Source organism: Myotis lucifugus, unplaced genomic scaffold (assembly GCF_000147115.1).
Source record: "Myotis lucifugus unplaced genomic scaffold, Myoluc2.0 scaffold_213, whole genome shotgun sequence".
Lineage (NCBI taxonomy): Eukaryota > Metazoa > Chordata > Mammalia > Chiroptera > Vespertilionidae > Myotis > Myotis lucifugus.
Genome location: NW_005871261.1, coordinates 658577 through 674693, shown reverse-complemented (window position 1 = coordinate 674693; position 16117 = coordinate 658577). Strand labels below are relative to the sequence as shown.

General features: G+C 42.3%; 1 protein-coding gene across 3 annotated transcripts in view; it reads left to right on the top strand.

The window, feature by feature from the left end:
• The window catches only part of EXT2 (exostosin glycosyltransferase 2), a 120247-nt gene that overhangs the window by 77033 nt on the left and 27097 nt on the right, over positions 1 to 16117 (top strand). For all 3 annotated transcript variants that reach the window (XM_006097909.3, XM_023761691.1, XM_023761692.1), the window contains 2 exons: positions 3278 to 3467; positions 12525 to 12691. In XM_006097909.3, coding sequence (XP_006097971.1) covers positions 3278 to 3467; positions 12525 to 12691 — 357 coding nt within the window. The remainder of the gene's footprint in view (positions 1 to 3277; positions 3468 to 12524; positions 12692 to 16117) is intronic.

Below are 16117 nucleotides of genomic sequence, written 5' to 3'. Positions count from 1 at the left end.
CCTCCCTTCCTTCCTTCCTTCCTTCCTTCCTTCCTCCCCTTCCTTTGACTGGTAAAGCAAATGAGACATCATTCACTTTTCTGATTTTATAATTTCATCATCTATAGACTGAGAATAATGACTATATCTGTCTTGGGGGTTGTTGTCAGACTCAAATAAGATAATACATGTAAAGCATAGTGCTTAATACTCTGTAAGTATGTGCTCAGTAAATCTTAACTCTTTGAACATCACACATTAAATTATTTTACACACTTCTTTAAAAAATATTTTTTCTGCCCTGGCTGGTGGCTCAGTTGGTTGGAGCGTTGTCCTGTACACCAAAAGGTTGTGGGTTCGATTCCCGGTCGGGGCACAGGCCTAGGTTGCATATTCGATTCTTGGTCAGGGCATGTATGGAAGGCAACAAATTGATGTTTGTCGCTCACATCCATGTTCCTCTCTCGCTCTCTCTTTCTCCCTCCCTCCCTCTTTACTCCTCCCCCCTCTCTCCATCTATCTCTCTCTCTCCCTCCCTTCTTCTCTCTCTAAAATCAATAAACATATCCTTGGATGAGGATTAAAAAAATCACGTATCTTTCTTTTGCATTTAAATGGTGTTTTTGAAGCATAAGAGAGTATTGTTTTTGGAGTAGTAGATGAGTGGGTTGGGATGGTGATGGTAGAGGGTAAACCTTGAGGATTAATTATGACTTGAGCACAGGGCAGCTTTACTGACTTCAGTTCCCATAAAAGTCAGGAAGATACAAAGAATAAGGTTTGGGGAAGAAAACTAAAAGGGGTTCCTACAAATGAATCAGATGCTAGGGCATAAATACTAAAATCCAGGCACCTTCCTAAGCCTACAGCTTAATTCAGCGTGTGATGTCATGGAAACAAAGTCAGTGTTAAGAAGGTAGCCTTTCCAATTGTGTCTCTCAGCTATGAAGTCTAATTATGGTCTGTTGTGGACATTTTGGCTTTAATATCCTGATTACATTAGGACTCCAGGAAAACCATCCAGTCTCCTTGAGTTCCCATCCCATGTGTATTCCATATGCTTGTGTACATTTCCTGTCCTACATGGTTCCATCTGGCAGACAGCTGTTGTCATATACGTGGTGATGGGTGTCCATCAGTGATATGGATGAGGTTGACGAGGAACTTGGGAATCCCAGATTATAAAAGACATTAGGGAAGTGTAAGCAGCCAGAATAACAGGTAGGACATTTCAGATTCAACTGCCTTCTGGCAGAAATGAAGTTAGGTCCTGGGGTTTTCCATAATAACATATGAATGTGAATGTATTAATTCCACTGAATTGTACTTACAAATGGTTACAATAGTACATTTCATGTTATATTTTACCACAGTTAAAAAATATAATATATTAAAAACTATTATATACTTTAAATGAGTAGATTTTATAGGATGAGTTATTTCAATAGAGCTGTTTTAAAATGTAATAATGTTTTAATATTTTCCAATTATCAGTACAAAAATACTTTTGTTTACTTTGCTGCAATAAAAATTACTTATTTTAATGGTAGCAAAGAAGTTGAATGTCCTTCATTACTTTTTAAATATATTTTTTAAAAATTTCAAACTTACAGAGCTATAACCTGCAAGGATTGTCCAGCGAACTCCCATGCTCATCACCTGGATTCACACACTTTATTTATTTTTTTACACTTTATTCCCAGCACTCAGAAGTGATGTGCTTTGATATAGCTGTGTTTTTTGATTCATTGTTCTGTTTTGGGTTTTGTCTTTTTTAAAAATCACTTTACTGTTACTTATTGGACCCTTTCAATTTGAATAATTGGTGTGTCTCATGTCATTTGTTCCAAGAACTTATTTAATTTCTTTGATAGTTTTGTTTCTTCCTTATTGTGTGGTTTGTTTTTTTAGGAACCTCCTGTTAGATGGATGTTGGACCTCCTAGATTTTCTCATATTTTCTATCCTGTTTTTCATCTGACTTTTTGTTCACCATACTGGAATATGTTATCATCTTTATCTTTCAATTCTGCCTTTTACATAGTTATAAGCTATCAAATTCGAAGAGTTCTCTCCTGTTCTTGATAGATCTTTTAAAATGAAAATAACAATTCATTCTTTCATGGATGAAAATCTCTCGCTGAGGATATAATTTGTTGATTTTGTTTTCATTTCCTTCTGCTTCTATTGTCTCTGTTTCTCCTGAGTTCCAATTCTTCTATTTGTTCATTTGGTTTCTTTTGTTCATGCTGAAGATGTTCTTGAAATGTCTGTGATTCTAGGATCTGCTCATGGTTATGAGAGAAGCACTAAAAACTGAATCAGAAGTTCTTTGTATGAGGGCAGCTTACTGCCTGGAAGGCTTTGCTGTAAGATGACGAGTGGCAAGCTCACCACACAGCTGCCTGTGGTTTAGGAACTGCAGGGGAAGAAGGCTGTCGTGCTCATCATTCAGAATATAGATTTTCACCTGCATTTTCCTCTCAGCTGTGCCTGTGTTTCCATGTCTGGAGCTTCTGTTTCCTCAGAGAATAAACCTCCTTGTTGAGCGGGGGTGGGGAGAAGAGTAGAGTTCTGGCTGAGTGGTGGGTGAAGGAAAAGTTTGTGAATCTGGGTCTCTCACTGCTCCTTATCTGTGTCTTGTGTGTGTGTTGTTTTTCCAATTGAAACTTTTTAAAAAATCATTTTTTATTTTTCAGTTACTCCTGTGATTTTTAACCATTCCTCCTATTTTCAACCCTATCCCTCCTCTTACCCTCACAACGTACCCACTGAGCTTAACTCCTGAGCCTTTGTGGGGTTCAACACTTTGACGTTGAACCTTGTTGGCTTCCCCTTTGTAGGTCCTTAGGTTTCAGTTCTCACTCTCCTACACTGTTGCCACTTCTCTGGCCCCTTTGAGAAACATGTTAATATTGCTCATCAGCAGCTCTCCTTTCTCCTGTCTCATTGTCAATGTAGATTTGTATGTTATATTTAGTAACTGTCATTTCAGTGGATTTGGGGAGGGGATAGAGATAAATGCATGGGTTTAATCTGCCATGTTTAGCTAGAAATCTCTCCTCAGCTGCAACAATTCTCTGCTCTGTTTTTAATAGTATCAGAACCAAACTGAATTACAGAGAGTCAGTATGAATGTTGAGGAAGGGAAGATTTTGAAAAATTGCTTAGCTCTTGGATTGGTCATGGTAGAAGCCACCAAACCTCCCATGTTCGGGTTTATTGATGATGATGGGAAAGAGATCAGCCCCGTTGTTAGTAGATCCTTCTCTGACCCTCATTAATCTATTCTCTTGCAGAAGTGGGGTAGTGTGAGCAACCCACTCTTCCTCCCACTGATCCCACCACAGTCTCAAGGTTTTACCGCCATTGTCCTCACCTACGACCGAGTGGAGAGTCTCTTCCGGGTCATCACAGAAGTGTCCAAGGTGCCCAGTCTATCCAAGCTGCTAGTCGTCTGGAACAATCAGAATAAAAGCCCCCCAGAAGGTAAGAAGAGTGGGGAGGTGGTGTGTTCAGGAAAAGGCCTGGTGGTTTGGGTGTTAGTACAACTTTCAGCTGGATCCATTATGGCTAGCCAAGTTAATTGCCTCCTTTGTTTTAAATGAATTTTTCCACTTTGTCAGCAATGATGCCATTTCTGAGGCAGCTTGACCCCAGTTTTATCAATCATTTCATTCTTGTTCTAGAATGGCCCATTTAACTCCAAGCCCATGGCTTGTTCTGTAGCCACAGTGGTAGGGCTTAGGAATCAGTAGGATCAAAGCCCATCGGCCTTGGGAAAACAGATCTCAGCTTCCCTCAGCCCTCTCAGCTGATTTGTTTACATGAAAACTCGGTTTAAAAGGCATTTGTTTTCTCCTTCCTTATCTCGGCTCTGATACTGTGCTCTTCAAAAAAAAAGGATGGCCTCACCTCTGTTGGGGAAGTCAGCAAAGCATGCCCTCCCAGACTGCGACGCAGTTCCTTAAGTGAGCACTTGCTGCAGTTCCCATTGGTTCATCTTTAATCACTTTGTTCCTTGCCTTGGCCACCCTTGCAATCTGCTGGCTGGCAGCTAGGGCCCAGGACGATTTGATTAATTGGATTTGTTTTTAATTCAGAATGCATAGAGTATGTCCCACCTCCATTTAGTTTCTCATTCAGTCCGTCTACTACTGATCCTAATCCCAGGGACTTCAAAGCTCCTGCCCTTTATAGCCTATTAAAGCCAGGAAGTTTCTGATGGATTAGAGCACGGAGTCAGTTTGAAGTTTGTAATGTGCACCACTATCACCGATAAGGTCTAGTTTATTGCCTGACAGTAGTATCTGCACTTTGTATGGCTAGTCCCTTTAATTGGTTATACTGGAGTCGGGACAGTCAACTCTGGAAACTCCCAGTAGTCGATGTGTAGTCTAGGCTGGAAGAAGACTATGCTTCTGTCTGTTAGGCAAATCAGAAATTGCTTTACAAAAATTCTTTAGTTCCTCCTGAGACACTTAAAATGTTTCACTGAGTGGTATTTTTGTTCTCTGAGAGAATCATGTACTTTCTTTTTAGATTTAGGGAGCCAAGGTGTGTGTGAGTTAACAAAGTAGCATTTTAAATGAAGGTCCTGCATTTTATCCCGAAGCGCACTGCTTTTTTTAAAACATGTTTTTATTGTCTCCAGAGAGGAAGGGAGAGGGAGGGAGAGATAGAAACATCAATGATGAGAATCATTGATTGGCTGCCTCCTGTACTCGCCCCTTACTGGTGATGGAGCCCACAACCTGGGCATGTGCCCTGACTGGGAATCAAGCCTGACCTCTTGGTTCATAGCAGCGGTTCTCAACCTGTGGGTCGCGACCCCTTTGGGGATCGAAGGACCCTTTCACAGGGGTTGCCTAAGACCATCGGAAAACACATATATAATTACATATTGTTTTTGTGATTAATCACTATGCTTTAATTATGTTCAATTTGTAACAATGAAAATACATCCTGCATATCAGATATTTACATTACGATTCATAATAGTAGCAAAATTACAGTTATGAAGTAGCAACGAAAATAATTTTATGGTTGGGGGTCACCACGACATGAGGAACTGTATTAAAGGGTCACGGCATTAGGAAGGTTGAGAACCACTGGTTCATAGGTAGATGCTCAACCTCTGAGCAACACGGGCTGGGCAAACACATTGCTTTTTTAAAAAAATTTTGTTAACTATATTTTTATGTCAATCTTTTTTCTTCTCAATTTTTAATTTTGTTTTGTTCTGTTTGATGCTCAATAAAGGGGAAAAGGGGATAGAACAAAAAGGGAGGTGGTGTCATCATGTAAGGAGGAAGGAAGAGACTGATAGGCAGGAACAGGTAGAGAAGACAAAAAAGGAGTTGTAAGGGAGGGGCATGGGAGGGCCTCTAACAGCTGCCTTGGATTCATCAGTACAGTTGTTCCCTTTCCCCCCAAGGTGAAGTGGATTGGATGGTGCTGTATTGCTAATTAGTCTCTTCATTGATAAAGGATGGGCCATGTTTTTGTTTTTCAAATATATTTTTATTGATTTCAGAGAGGAAGAGAGAGATAGAAACATCAAAGATGAGAGAGAATCATTGCTCGGCTGCCTCCTACACATCCCCCACTAGGGATTGAGCCCACAACCTGGGCATGTGCCCCTGACCGGAACCGAACCCAGGACCCTTCAGTCCGCAGGCTGATGCTCTGTCCACTGAGCCAAACCAGCCAGGGCAGGACGGGCCATGTTTAAGAAGGAGGGCTGTGTATGCCTCGGCTCTAGAAAGCAGGTGGTGTCATTCACAATCAGCTCATGCACTTACTCCTGCTCACAAAGGCCACCAGCTTTCAGGGGGCCTCTCAGCCCCCCTCCCTGCCCAGAGGCAGAGTTGCAAAGTCCAGTGCTAAATGTAAAAGGGACTTCTCCTTGGAAAGCTTGGTTAGCCACTTTGGGCTTGAGGTCAATTATTTATTGTGAATTTTACTCCCTTCTTTTGGGCAAGTATTCATTGCAAACTATGCGAAAGGAGAGATCTTTTTCGTCCTTCTTGGTCTAAGCCCCCACGTTGACATAGCTAAATGCAATAGCATGAAGCTAGGTTTCGGAGCAGGGTGTTCAGTTTGAGTTTTGGTAGACCCTACTAAAATGTACTGGTTAATTTTATGACCAAGAGTTTAGTTTATTTTTGAAATATTTTGGCTCCTAATTTTGACACGTTTAGAGACTGGACCAGCCTTTTTCTAACAGTGGTTTTTAGGTCAGGGCTCTGGCCCCGGCAGTGTGGTTGTTTGGGGAGAGCATGAACCATGTTTAATCTTCTGGGGGGTGTTTGTTCAGTTGGTAAATGGGGCTGTCAGCTCTGGCTCTCGTGCCAGCAAAGTCATCTGATTTTTGTGTGTGTATAGCATTAGTAACATATATGTATTTTAAAAAACAAATCCACGGCTTTGAAATATTAGAGGCAGAAGTGATGTTTTTCACTTTCTCTACATTTACTAAGATAAATATTGTGGTTAGCATGTCTGCTGCTGGGAGGATTAGTGTAGTCAAACCCCAACCCCCCCCCCCCCACCACCACCACCTTTTTTTTTTTTTTTTTTCACTTTCCAATCCAACCAAATACTTTTTTTCTTTTTGGTTACATTTAAGTCTAAATTGCTTGGTTTGAAGTTTAAATAAATACTTAGACAAGGCAACAGAAGTTTCCAGTGAGCTTTCGTCACGTTGGTTTTGAGCCTTGTCAGAACAAAAAGGCAGCCCCTGCCTTCCTGCTCCCCAACTCTTCAGTTCCCTGCTTGATGGATCCAGGAGTTATTTGGCTTGGCCCTTGGCCTCAGTTTGAAGGAAGCTGTTCCATTGTCCATTTCAGTCAAGTTGACCTCAGCCTTCTTTTTTAACTGATGTCAGTTTAAAATTTGAATTGATCTCAAGAGCTCCCAGCTTTTTAACCTTGCAACTTTCATAGTTCTTAGCAGGAGGGATAGGATTGGCTGCATCTGTCAGGATGGTCAGCTCCGAGGAGGCAACAGAAGTGGAAGCAGCAGCTACCTTCCTTTAGAGCTAAATTCTGCAACTGTGGGGGCCAGGTCGACACCAAGCAGCCGAGCCCTCCTGAAGTGAGCTCCAGGTTTGCTCGGAGATAATCTCACCATTCGTGTATGGACCTGTGGTTGTGTTTGTGACAGTGACCGCAGTGATGGGCTGCAGTCATCCTCACTCAGCCTGAACATTTGGCGGAACCTTTGCCAAGCTGGAGAAAAATTCTCTTTGCTCACATCTCCCTTGGCACCCAACATGGAGAAAACGGTTAATCAAGACACATTTTTAAAAAATCCTTAACACAAGGTTTTTTCCTGCTTCGAGCTGAACTAAAGCTCATAACTGTGAAGTTACCGGGTCAGCTAGTTCAGCTGTGTGTTTTTCATAAATTTAGTGTGTGTGAAAATCCTATTTTTCAGACTTCTTTGTTGGTGAATGGAAGGGGACATTTTTATTTTGCCAGCTACAGAGCCACAGGATGAGACACAGGATACAGGGCCAACTGTTCCATTTAGAACTTAAAGGTGTAAGGAAAAATACCCCATCTGGGCTAAGTGACGGAATTAGGGCCTGAGTACTTCTGGCCATGACACTGTTTCCTTCTGCATCCTAAGAGGTCACCACATGTCCTCTGTCTACACCTCTTCGGGTTGTTGGTAGAGAAGTAAAGATCATAAGACTGTAAGAATCCACTTGTGAAGATAGTGATACGATGTTATTATAACCATGTATTGTATGCCTTCTCTATCCCAGGAACAGGAACTGTGCTAAGTGCTTTACATATATTATCTCTCGTTCTCTGAGAAAGCTGTTATTATCTCCACTTTTCTAGGATGAAATTCAGATTAGTTGAATAATTTGCCTGAACCACAACACTGCAAATTGTGGAGTCGGAAATAAACACAGGCTTCTCTGGATCTTAAAGTTCGTGCCCTTTGCACTAAGCCCCACTGGGTGCAAAGATCACCCATGAGCAGTAGGAAAATCATCATGTCTTCTCAGTTCTCCGATTTGGGATTATGTAAAAGAACTAGGTCCTTGTCAGGGACTCAAAAAGAAACAGAAGTACAGTCAAACCGCATTTCTCCAATGCCTCCCATCGTGAACAATTTGGTTCTCGACCAAGATATTCACTGAAAAAATGTCTTGGTGATCGAACCAGACTTGGATTTTCAAGCTGATACCTCAGCATGACAAAAAGTGTCTGCTAATGTTGCTAAGGGCCTGAAAAAAACAATGATCACAGACAATTGAAGAGGTAAAAAAAACACACCTGTTGTTGATTTGGATAAAGGAAAAGCAGTTAGCCAGTGAGAGCCATTAGGGAGGCAGTGGTATATGAATGAGCAAAAATGCTACATTCTGACCTGAAAGACATCCCTGAACTGAGTGCTGAAAGTGATTCATTTAAGGCTGGTAGAGGGTAGTTTGACAAATTTAAGAAAAGAAGTGTTTGTTTATAGTTTAAACAGTACATTAAGCATGTAGTGTATATAAGAAAGGTTAAAACAGGGAATTCTTTGGGGGTCTGGAATGAATGAATTCAATTTACATTATATCTAATGGGAAAAAATTACTGTTTTTCAACATTAGCTTCTTGAACAGCCCTCAGAAACAAAGTAAGTTCGAGAACCAAGCTTCCACTGTAAATCTATTCTTTGGAAAATACCAGTGGAAGAAAAAAAGAAACAAACTTTCCCACCAATTTTTTCTTCCTACCTCATGCTTTTGTCCTGATTTTATAAACAGAATCAAAATCCCATATTGTTGCTGAAGGCATTTAATTCCATCTTAAACAGTTTATGCCATGAGAAAGTTCTTACCTATTTTGAGTCTAAATCAATTTTCCTGTAACTTTCACCCAGCTGTTGGTCATGGTTCTAACTTTAGAGGCCATAGAGAACAATTCCCTTTTCATCTGATAGCCTCTCTGATAAGACCTGGTGTATAGCTAAGGTCCAGGGAGGAGACAGAAACCTTACAGTAACTTGAACAGGAGAAGTTAATGTAAAGAACTGTTAACTAGTAACAGGACATTGGTAACTAAGGGGTAAAAAGAACTCTTAACGATTACAGAAAATAAATTTGGGAGCGTCCCTTCTCCAGCTAGGTCTGAGATTCAGACCATGCAGCTCACTGCATGGTGAGGTTTGCTGAGACGTGCCACAGGCCAGATCTGGCCAGCAAGAAACTAACCGTCTCCTTGGATGCCCTTGGAGCTCAACTGGAACCTGTCCAGGGGGTATCATTGACCTTGTTAGGAAACTGGTGAGGGCTTCAGGGCAGCTCACTGGGAACCACGTGGGCAGAGCCTCAGCTGCCTTGCTCTTGGAGGTGTCCCTAGGACTTTCTGGGAAGCTGCCTACAGAGGGGCTGTTGAACTCACTGGGTAGCTGGTTGGGGTGTCTGCAGGACCTGCTGGGAAGCTGCCTCTGGGGGGCGGGCAGTTAAACTTGCTGGCAATAAATGCTCCTGCCTGCCTGTCAGCTGGCCAAGTACAGAAGGAGCAAGAAGTGACAAAGCACCCAGAACCGGAAGAAAAGCCTGTTCCTCCGGCAGTGTCCCTCCAGCACCCTCTACTGCCAGAGCTTAGCACGGTGCCAGCTGGCAAAGGAAACTGTTTGCAGGCCCCAGTTCCAGCATCGCAGTTAGGGCAGTGAAGGGTGAAACTGAAGCTGAGAGGCAATACATTGACCAGTGGCACATTTTGTTTCTTAAGCGTTCTTATAGAAATCCTGGATTCAGGTGCCTGCACTATTCTTGTAACTCCTCCCAAACTGTCTTCCAGTTCATTCAGACTTTCCCTGGATTGTGCTACCCAAACCAGACCAGTCTAGCACAGAGGTTCTCAAAGTGTGGTCCAGGGACCATGGACATCACTGAGACCCTTTCAGGAGTCTGTGAGGTTGAAATTATTTTCATAATAATACTAAGTCACCTCCCTTCCCCACTCTTATTCTTTCACAAGTGGACAAGCTCCATGACATGGGTGACATCATCACTCTCACGGCAGATGGAATGTGTTCTTGTGTTTTCAGATTTCCTCAGTTTTAATTTCTAATACAATAAATTGTGTGTGTATCCCACATAAACAATCTTCTTTGGGGTTCTCAACTGTTTTTAAGAGCACAAAGAAATCCTAACACCAAAAAGTTTGAGAGCTGCTGGTCTAGTAGGTTGGACTATAACTTTTTTCATTTTTGATATTACAGATATAATCCTTTATATGGATTTGGACAGTGGGTTTATGACAGCACTTTTATTTATCTGGAAGAGGGTGTAGGAAACAAGCAAGAATTATTGCTGGAGAAAATTATTGAACTTTAATGTTTTGTTCCAGAGCTAGAGAAACATGAGATTTTCAAGCTGCAATAGATGGTATAGGTCCTATTTGGTCTTCAATATTAAACAGACTTAAACTCAAGTACTTGCCTTATCATTTATTAGCTTGTAACCGCAGCCAAGTTACTTCACATCTCTGAGCCTTCTAAAGATTGGTTTGTAAAAAATTTCTGCCCCATAGGGTTGTCAGGAGGCTCAAATGACACTGCATCTCTTAGGTGTCTGGCATATACTAGTTGCTTAATAAAGGTCCCCTTCTCTCTCTGCTTATTCTTAACCTAAGAAGAAGGGACTTGCCTAAGATCCCATAGATAATGCAGCACCCAGGTCTCTGGTCTCTCAGTCCTATGCCAATTCACTTGTTCCAGAGATATTTATTCATGATGTAATTCTGTGCCAAGAATGAAGCTACAATTAACTGTTGTTATTGATTAAAAGACAGTGACCCATAGGATCATTTTTGGTCTCCAGTTCAGTCCTTTTCCAGGCACGCTTCGTTTGGAGTTGACCTCTTTTTTAGGCTCTGTGCTTATTTGAGACTGAATATCGTCCTTAAATTACAGGGCCTCTTGATTGCACAGGCTTCTCCCAAGGCCCTGTAATGGCCCAGCAAGGTGGTGAATGGATTTACTGTAGAATACACAGAAGTAAGATATTTTATTGCAGCCGATAAAGACAGCCGTTTCCCCTTCTGACTTTCCCTCTGTCATACTTCTCTTCAGTGTAGTGACTGTGGAATGGCATTTGGGGCTTCAGTACTCAAAAGCTAGATCGTCCCACAGTTACGTGATGAACTTTTGGGAAGCAGTTTAACACCTAGCTTTCCTATTCTAATTTAACAAATGTGTGAAGAACAAACTGCCCTCATGTAAAGTCCCCTGAGGTGTATAGAGATGGGTACTGTACCAAAGAAGGATTAATTTCATGCTATGCTAAACGCAGCAGTTTAAAATAAGGAACCTGCGGTTGAATTGCTTCTCTCATTTCAAAGTGGAATGGGGAAAATGTAAGGCAAGTCATGGGTTGGTGTTTCTTCACTATACTAGAAAATCCCACATAATTGAACCTAGAAATTTGATATTTACTCTGTAAATTGGACATGATGAGAATCTAAAGACAGTAAATCATGGGGAAGGGCTGTTGAGGGGATAAAGTGCTCAGTTAAGGAAGATGTGCCCGTTCAGTGAAACAGTTGGGTGAGGGCGGATTTCCACGGTCTTGATGGCTGTTTGTGGTTGCATTTTGGAGGTGGGCACATTGGAGCAGACATCTTCAGCACATGCACTGTGCTTTCTAACAGAGACACAGGCAAGCTTTGAGCTGGGGTGGACCAACCTGAATGTATTTTGCAAAGGTGTTAGGGTTCTGATGCTAAAACCATGGGCCTGAGAAAGCCAGTCCAGACTCCATTTCTCTTCTTATCATGTGATCGTGGTCATTTGGCTTTCCCATCTCAGTTATGAGCAGAAGCCAATTTGTGCATTCTGGTGGAGACAGCGATGAGAATTAGTAGTGTTGTAGGACTTAGAATAGAAGGAAAGGCGGCTCCGCCTGGAGCGAAGGCGGTGCCGGCAGCCAGGGGAAGGAAGGCCAATTCTTGCACGAATCTTTGTGCATCGGGCTACTAATGTGTGTGTGTGTGTGTGTGTGTGTGTGTGTGTGTGTGTGTAAATATATATATGTGTGTGTGTGTGTGTATATATGCCTAAGCTGCCATCCGGCTGGTAGCTATGATGTGCAATGACAACCAGGGGGCAAGCACTCAGACCGGTAGCTATGATGCACACTGACCACCAGGGAGCAGACGCTCAACGCAGGAGCTGCTGAGCTGCGGTGACTTGGCAGCTGTGGTTCTCTGGTGACGCACCTGGAACCAGAGAGGAGGGAGCCCGATTCCAGGGTGCATCACCCGAGAACCGCCCTCTTGCAATCCAGGATCCCTTGGGGAATGTTGGAGAGCCGGTTTTGGCCCCGTCCCCACAGGCCAGGCTGAGGGACCCCACCAGTGCATGAATCCATGCACCAGGCCTCTAGTATAAAATATTATAAAATTGCATTTGTAAGAACTGCCCTTGCACACTGTGTGTGTGGATTTGATTCTTCCAACTCATTTGTGATATGCTGCTGTCACCACCCCCTTTTTTTTTTTTTTAAGATAAATACCTTGTGTTTTCTTTTTCCAGAGTCTCTTTGGCCCAAAATCCGGGTTCCATTAAAGGTTGTGAGGACGGCTGAAAACAAGCTGAGTAACCGTTTCTTCCCTTATGACGAAATCGAGACGGAGGCTGTCCTGGCTATTGATGATGACATCATTATGCTGACCTCTGATGAGCTACAGTTTGGTTATGAGGTAAGGAGATTTTAAGCAGTATATTTACATACTTAATATTTATTGCCTATTATTGCTTACTTTTCCTAATAAAGATTATTATATTTCATTCTCCAAAGTCATAATAATTAAGTTCAAATAGATCCAAAGCTGTGCATAGGGTTATGAAGCTGTTCTTTAAAACTTTGGGGAAACCCTATTCCAAAATGACAACTGTCCCTCCACCAGTTTGGGGAACTCCCAAGGAGAGTCCCAGGGGACATTTTCAAAAGAGCATCTATAGCATTTAACAAGCACTTAATTGATGTCTCCTTTTGAATAGCGCTCCCCTGACTCCAGCAGCTGGGCGCTGCAACAATAAAAACATCAGTAAGTGAAGAAGCTGGCGACGCTGACAAACAGAAAGCAGACCCTGTTGATGGCTTTCTTTCTGAGTTTTAAGTGGGGAGGCTGGCTGCCTGTCTGAAGGGAGAAACATTCTCTATCACTGTTCATTCGATGCGGCTGATGGATTAGGCAGGGTTCAAGGGTTAAGTATGGAGACCAGTAAAGGTCTCCCCAGGGGAAAGTGCCCTGAGCTGAGGCCTGGTGAAAAGCAATAGGAATTGATGAGCTCTGTCGGGGAGGATGTACGAGAGATGCACGATGGCGACAGGAGAGGCCCGTGGCTGCAGGGGCGTAATGGTGGATCAGACCTAAGCAAAACAGAGTGTATAAATCAATTAGCTACAGCTGGCATGTGCGGAGGTGGTGACATTGATCCCCTGGAGTCCCCGCCTTTGGGAGAGAGGGAACCATCTTCTTTAGTTGACTTGGGATTTGTTGAATTTGGGGCTCTAAGAAATCGTGAAGTTTTATTAAATGAAGCCGTATTTGGTACACGTATTTATTATAGAAATTTATTTTCTAGCCCTTAAGTAAAAAGTGAATTTTAAGGGGAAGAAATAGGAATCCCTCTATCACCACTACCACCAAAAATTAAAAGCTCAAGTTTTCCTTGGTTATTTTTTTAAATATGTATGTATGTAGCTCTATTTGGGTGTAAAAGAAATTGTGGAATAGGTGAGCAATACCCTGGTCACTATAGTTACTGACCAGTGAAAGGCTTGAGAGTAGCTAATCACACACACATTCATCTTTTTGGACGTATTTTCATTCATAGAGATGTCTTTTACATCGACACATTTAGGGTGTTGGATGATTTTTAGTAAATCTCATTCCCATTTTTAAAAAAAAGCAAATTACCTACTTGTTTCTCTAGCCAGCTCGGGGCAAAAGACCAATTGTTTCTGTAGGTTTTCTCTCTTCATTGTCTATATGGCTTCAAACGATACCCATGTATCTATTTCTGTGAGAAGGGGAATATTCAGAGTGATGTAGCCTAGACGGACATATTCTTGTGGAGTCTCAGCCCCAGCATTCCAAGCAGGGGTGGGGCTGGGAGACAGTAACTAATAACTAGCACAGTCTGCCCCTACTGTAAAAGGTAAGAGATGTAGGAGGAATGACGGGGGAAGAGCTACCTGGACTGTTAGTCTGAAAATGATAGTGAGCCCTAGAATCCCTTTCCAGGAAGAAGTTCTTAGAGCCACAACAGTGCTTTCCCAGCCTTTGTCAAAACATAACACAAACCCTAACCGGTTTGGCTCAGTGGATAGAGCGTTGGCCTGCAGACTGTAAGGTCCCAGGTTCGATTCCAGTCAAGGGCATGTAACTTGGTTGTGGGCACATCCCCAGTAGGGGGTGTGCAGGAGGCAGCTGATCGATGTTTCTCTCTCATCGATGTTTCTAACTTTCTATCCCTCTCCCTTCCTCTCTGTAAAAAAATCAATAAAATATATTTTTAAAAAAACATAACACAAACAGGCGATGTTAATGCTATGCACTGCGGCACATAGACAAGGCTGCTGCACTAGACGGGACCCGCCCTCAGGCCTCCCTGTTGATCTGGCCGAAAGGATCAGAATCTTAGCTTGCCTGTTAAGCATCCAAAAGTCAGAACATAGAGGGAACTAGAGATATCCTGCCGCTTCGTTCCTGAGGAAACTGAGGTGCAAAGAAGTTAAATCCCTTCTTCTTTTAATCCTCACCTGAGGATATATATATATATATATATATATATATATATATATAATATTTTTTTCACTGACTCTAGAGAGGGAGGAAGGGAGAAGGAGAAAGAAAGGGAGAGAGGGAGAGGGAGAGAGGGAGGGAAGGAGGGAGGGAGGGAGGGAGAGAGAGAGAGAGAGAGAGAGAGAGAGAAAGAGAGAGAGAGAAACATTGATTGGTTGGTTGCCTCCTGTCTGAGCCCTGACCAGGGATCAAACCGCAATTTTGTGCCTGACCAGGAATTGAACCCACGACCCTTCGGTGCATGGGACAGCGCTCAACCAACTGAGCCACACCAGCCAGGGTTAAATTCCTTCTTTAAAGTGTTAAATGAATATAGCCATTAAAGGTATACCACAGCAAGTTTTTGAGAATGAAAAGCCGGTCCATGTAGGAAAGGCCTCTTTTCTTCCACTGTCTGACTTGAGCACACAGACATTAGGATTAGAGACCTAATGCTGGGTATCATTATTTATTTTATTGGAAGAAAACACAGGGGTCATTGCCTGTTTAAATGGGTCATATTCCCTGTTGGAAGGCAAAGAGCTTTGGGAAATGTTACATTCCCTCTCCAGCCCCCAAATCAGGAGCTAAGAATGATCTTCCCTGGCCCCGCGTGCTTCTGACTTGTTTGACAAGCTCTAGCGAGCTGCCAGATGTTGAAATTCTTTTCAGCCTGGAATAATTTATTTATCTGTTTATGTATTTTACCAGGAAAGTATCTATTGAGTTCTTGATACTCATTTGCAAGGAAGTCCTGGGGGAACAGTAGCAGTGTATAGTGTTACTCGAATGTTTGATTCTTTTTCCCCCTCCAAGTCTGTCTGCTTTTATTTCAGACCTAAAGAGTGGGGAAATAAAATGCAACTTTTCCTCCTCCCCTCCCCTGCCTTTTAGAGAGACCATTTAAAACATGTGGCAGAAAATGAGCCATGCAGACTTGGCTGAATGTATGAACCCGTGAATTTATTTTTCCTTTCATACTTTGATCCTCATTTCCAACCATAAAAATTATTAGTAGCACTTAAGTGTTGAACATTTTTCACCTGAGAGATGTGAAACACTCCGGGCTAGTAATACTGGCTATAAAGTCAGGACTTCACGTGGTGAATGAACTTCACTAAGAGCCAACTGCATGTTGTTAGGTGCACAAAATGCCTAACATTTTACTTTCTCTTACTGCCTGGGTATCCCATGGGTGGTAGAGGCTGGTCAAACCTCTTGGGTGCTAATAAATTTTGAGAATTTATTTGTATTGTTTTGTTCACAACAACCCAAGGTAATGGCAAGTATATACTCTCAAAGAATCATGGGAAGACAGCAAAGTATCTTGGAATG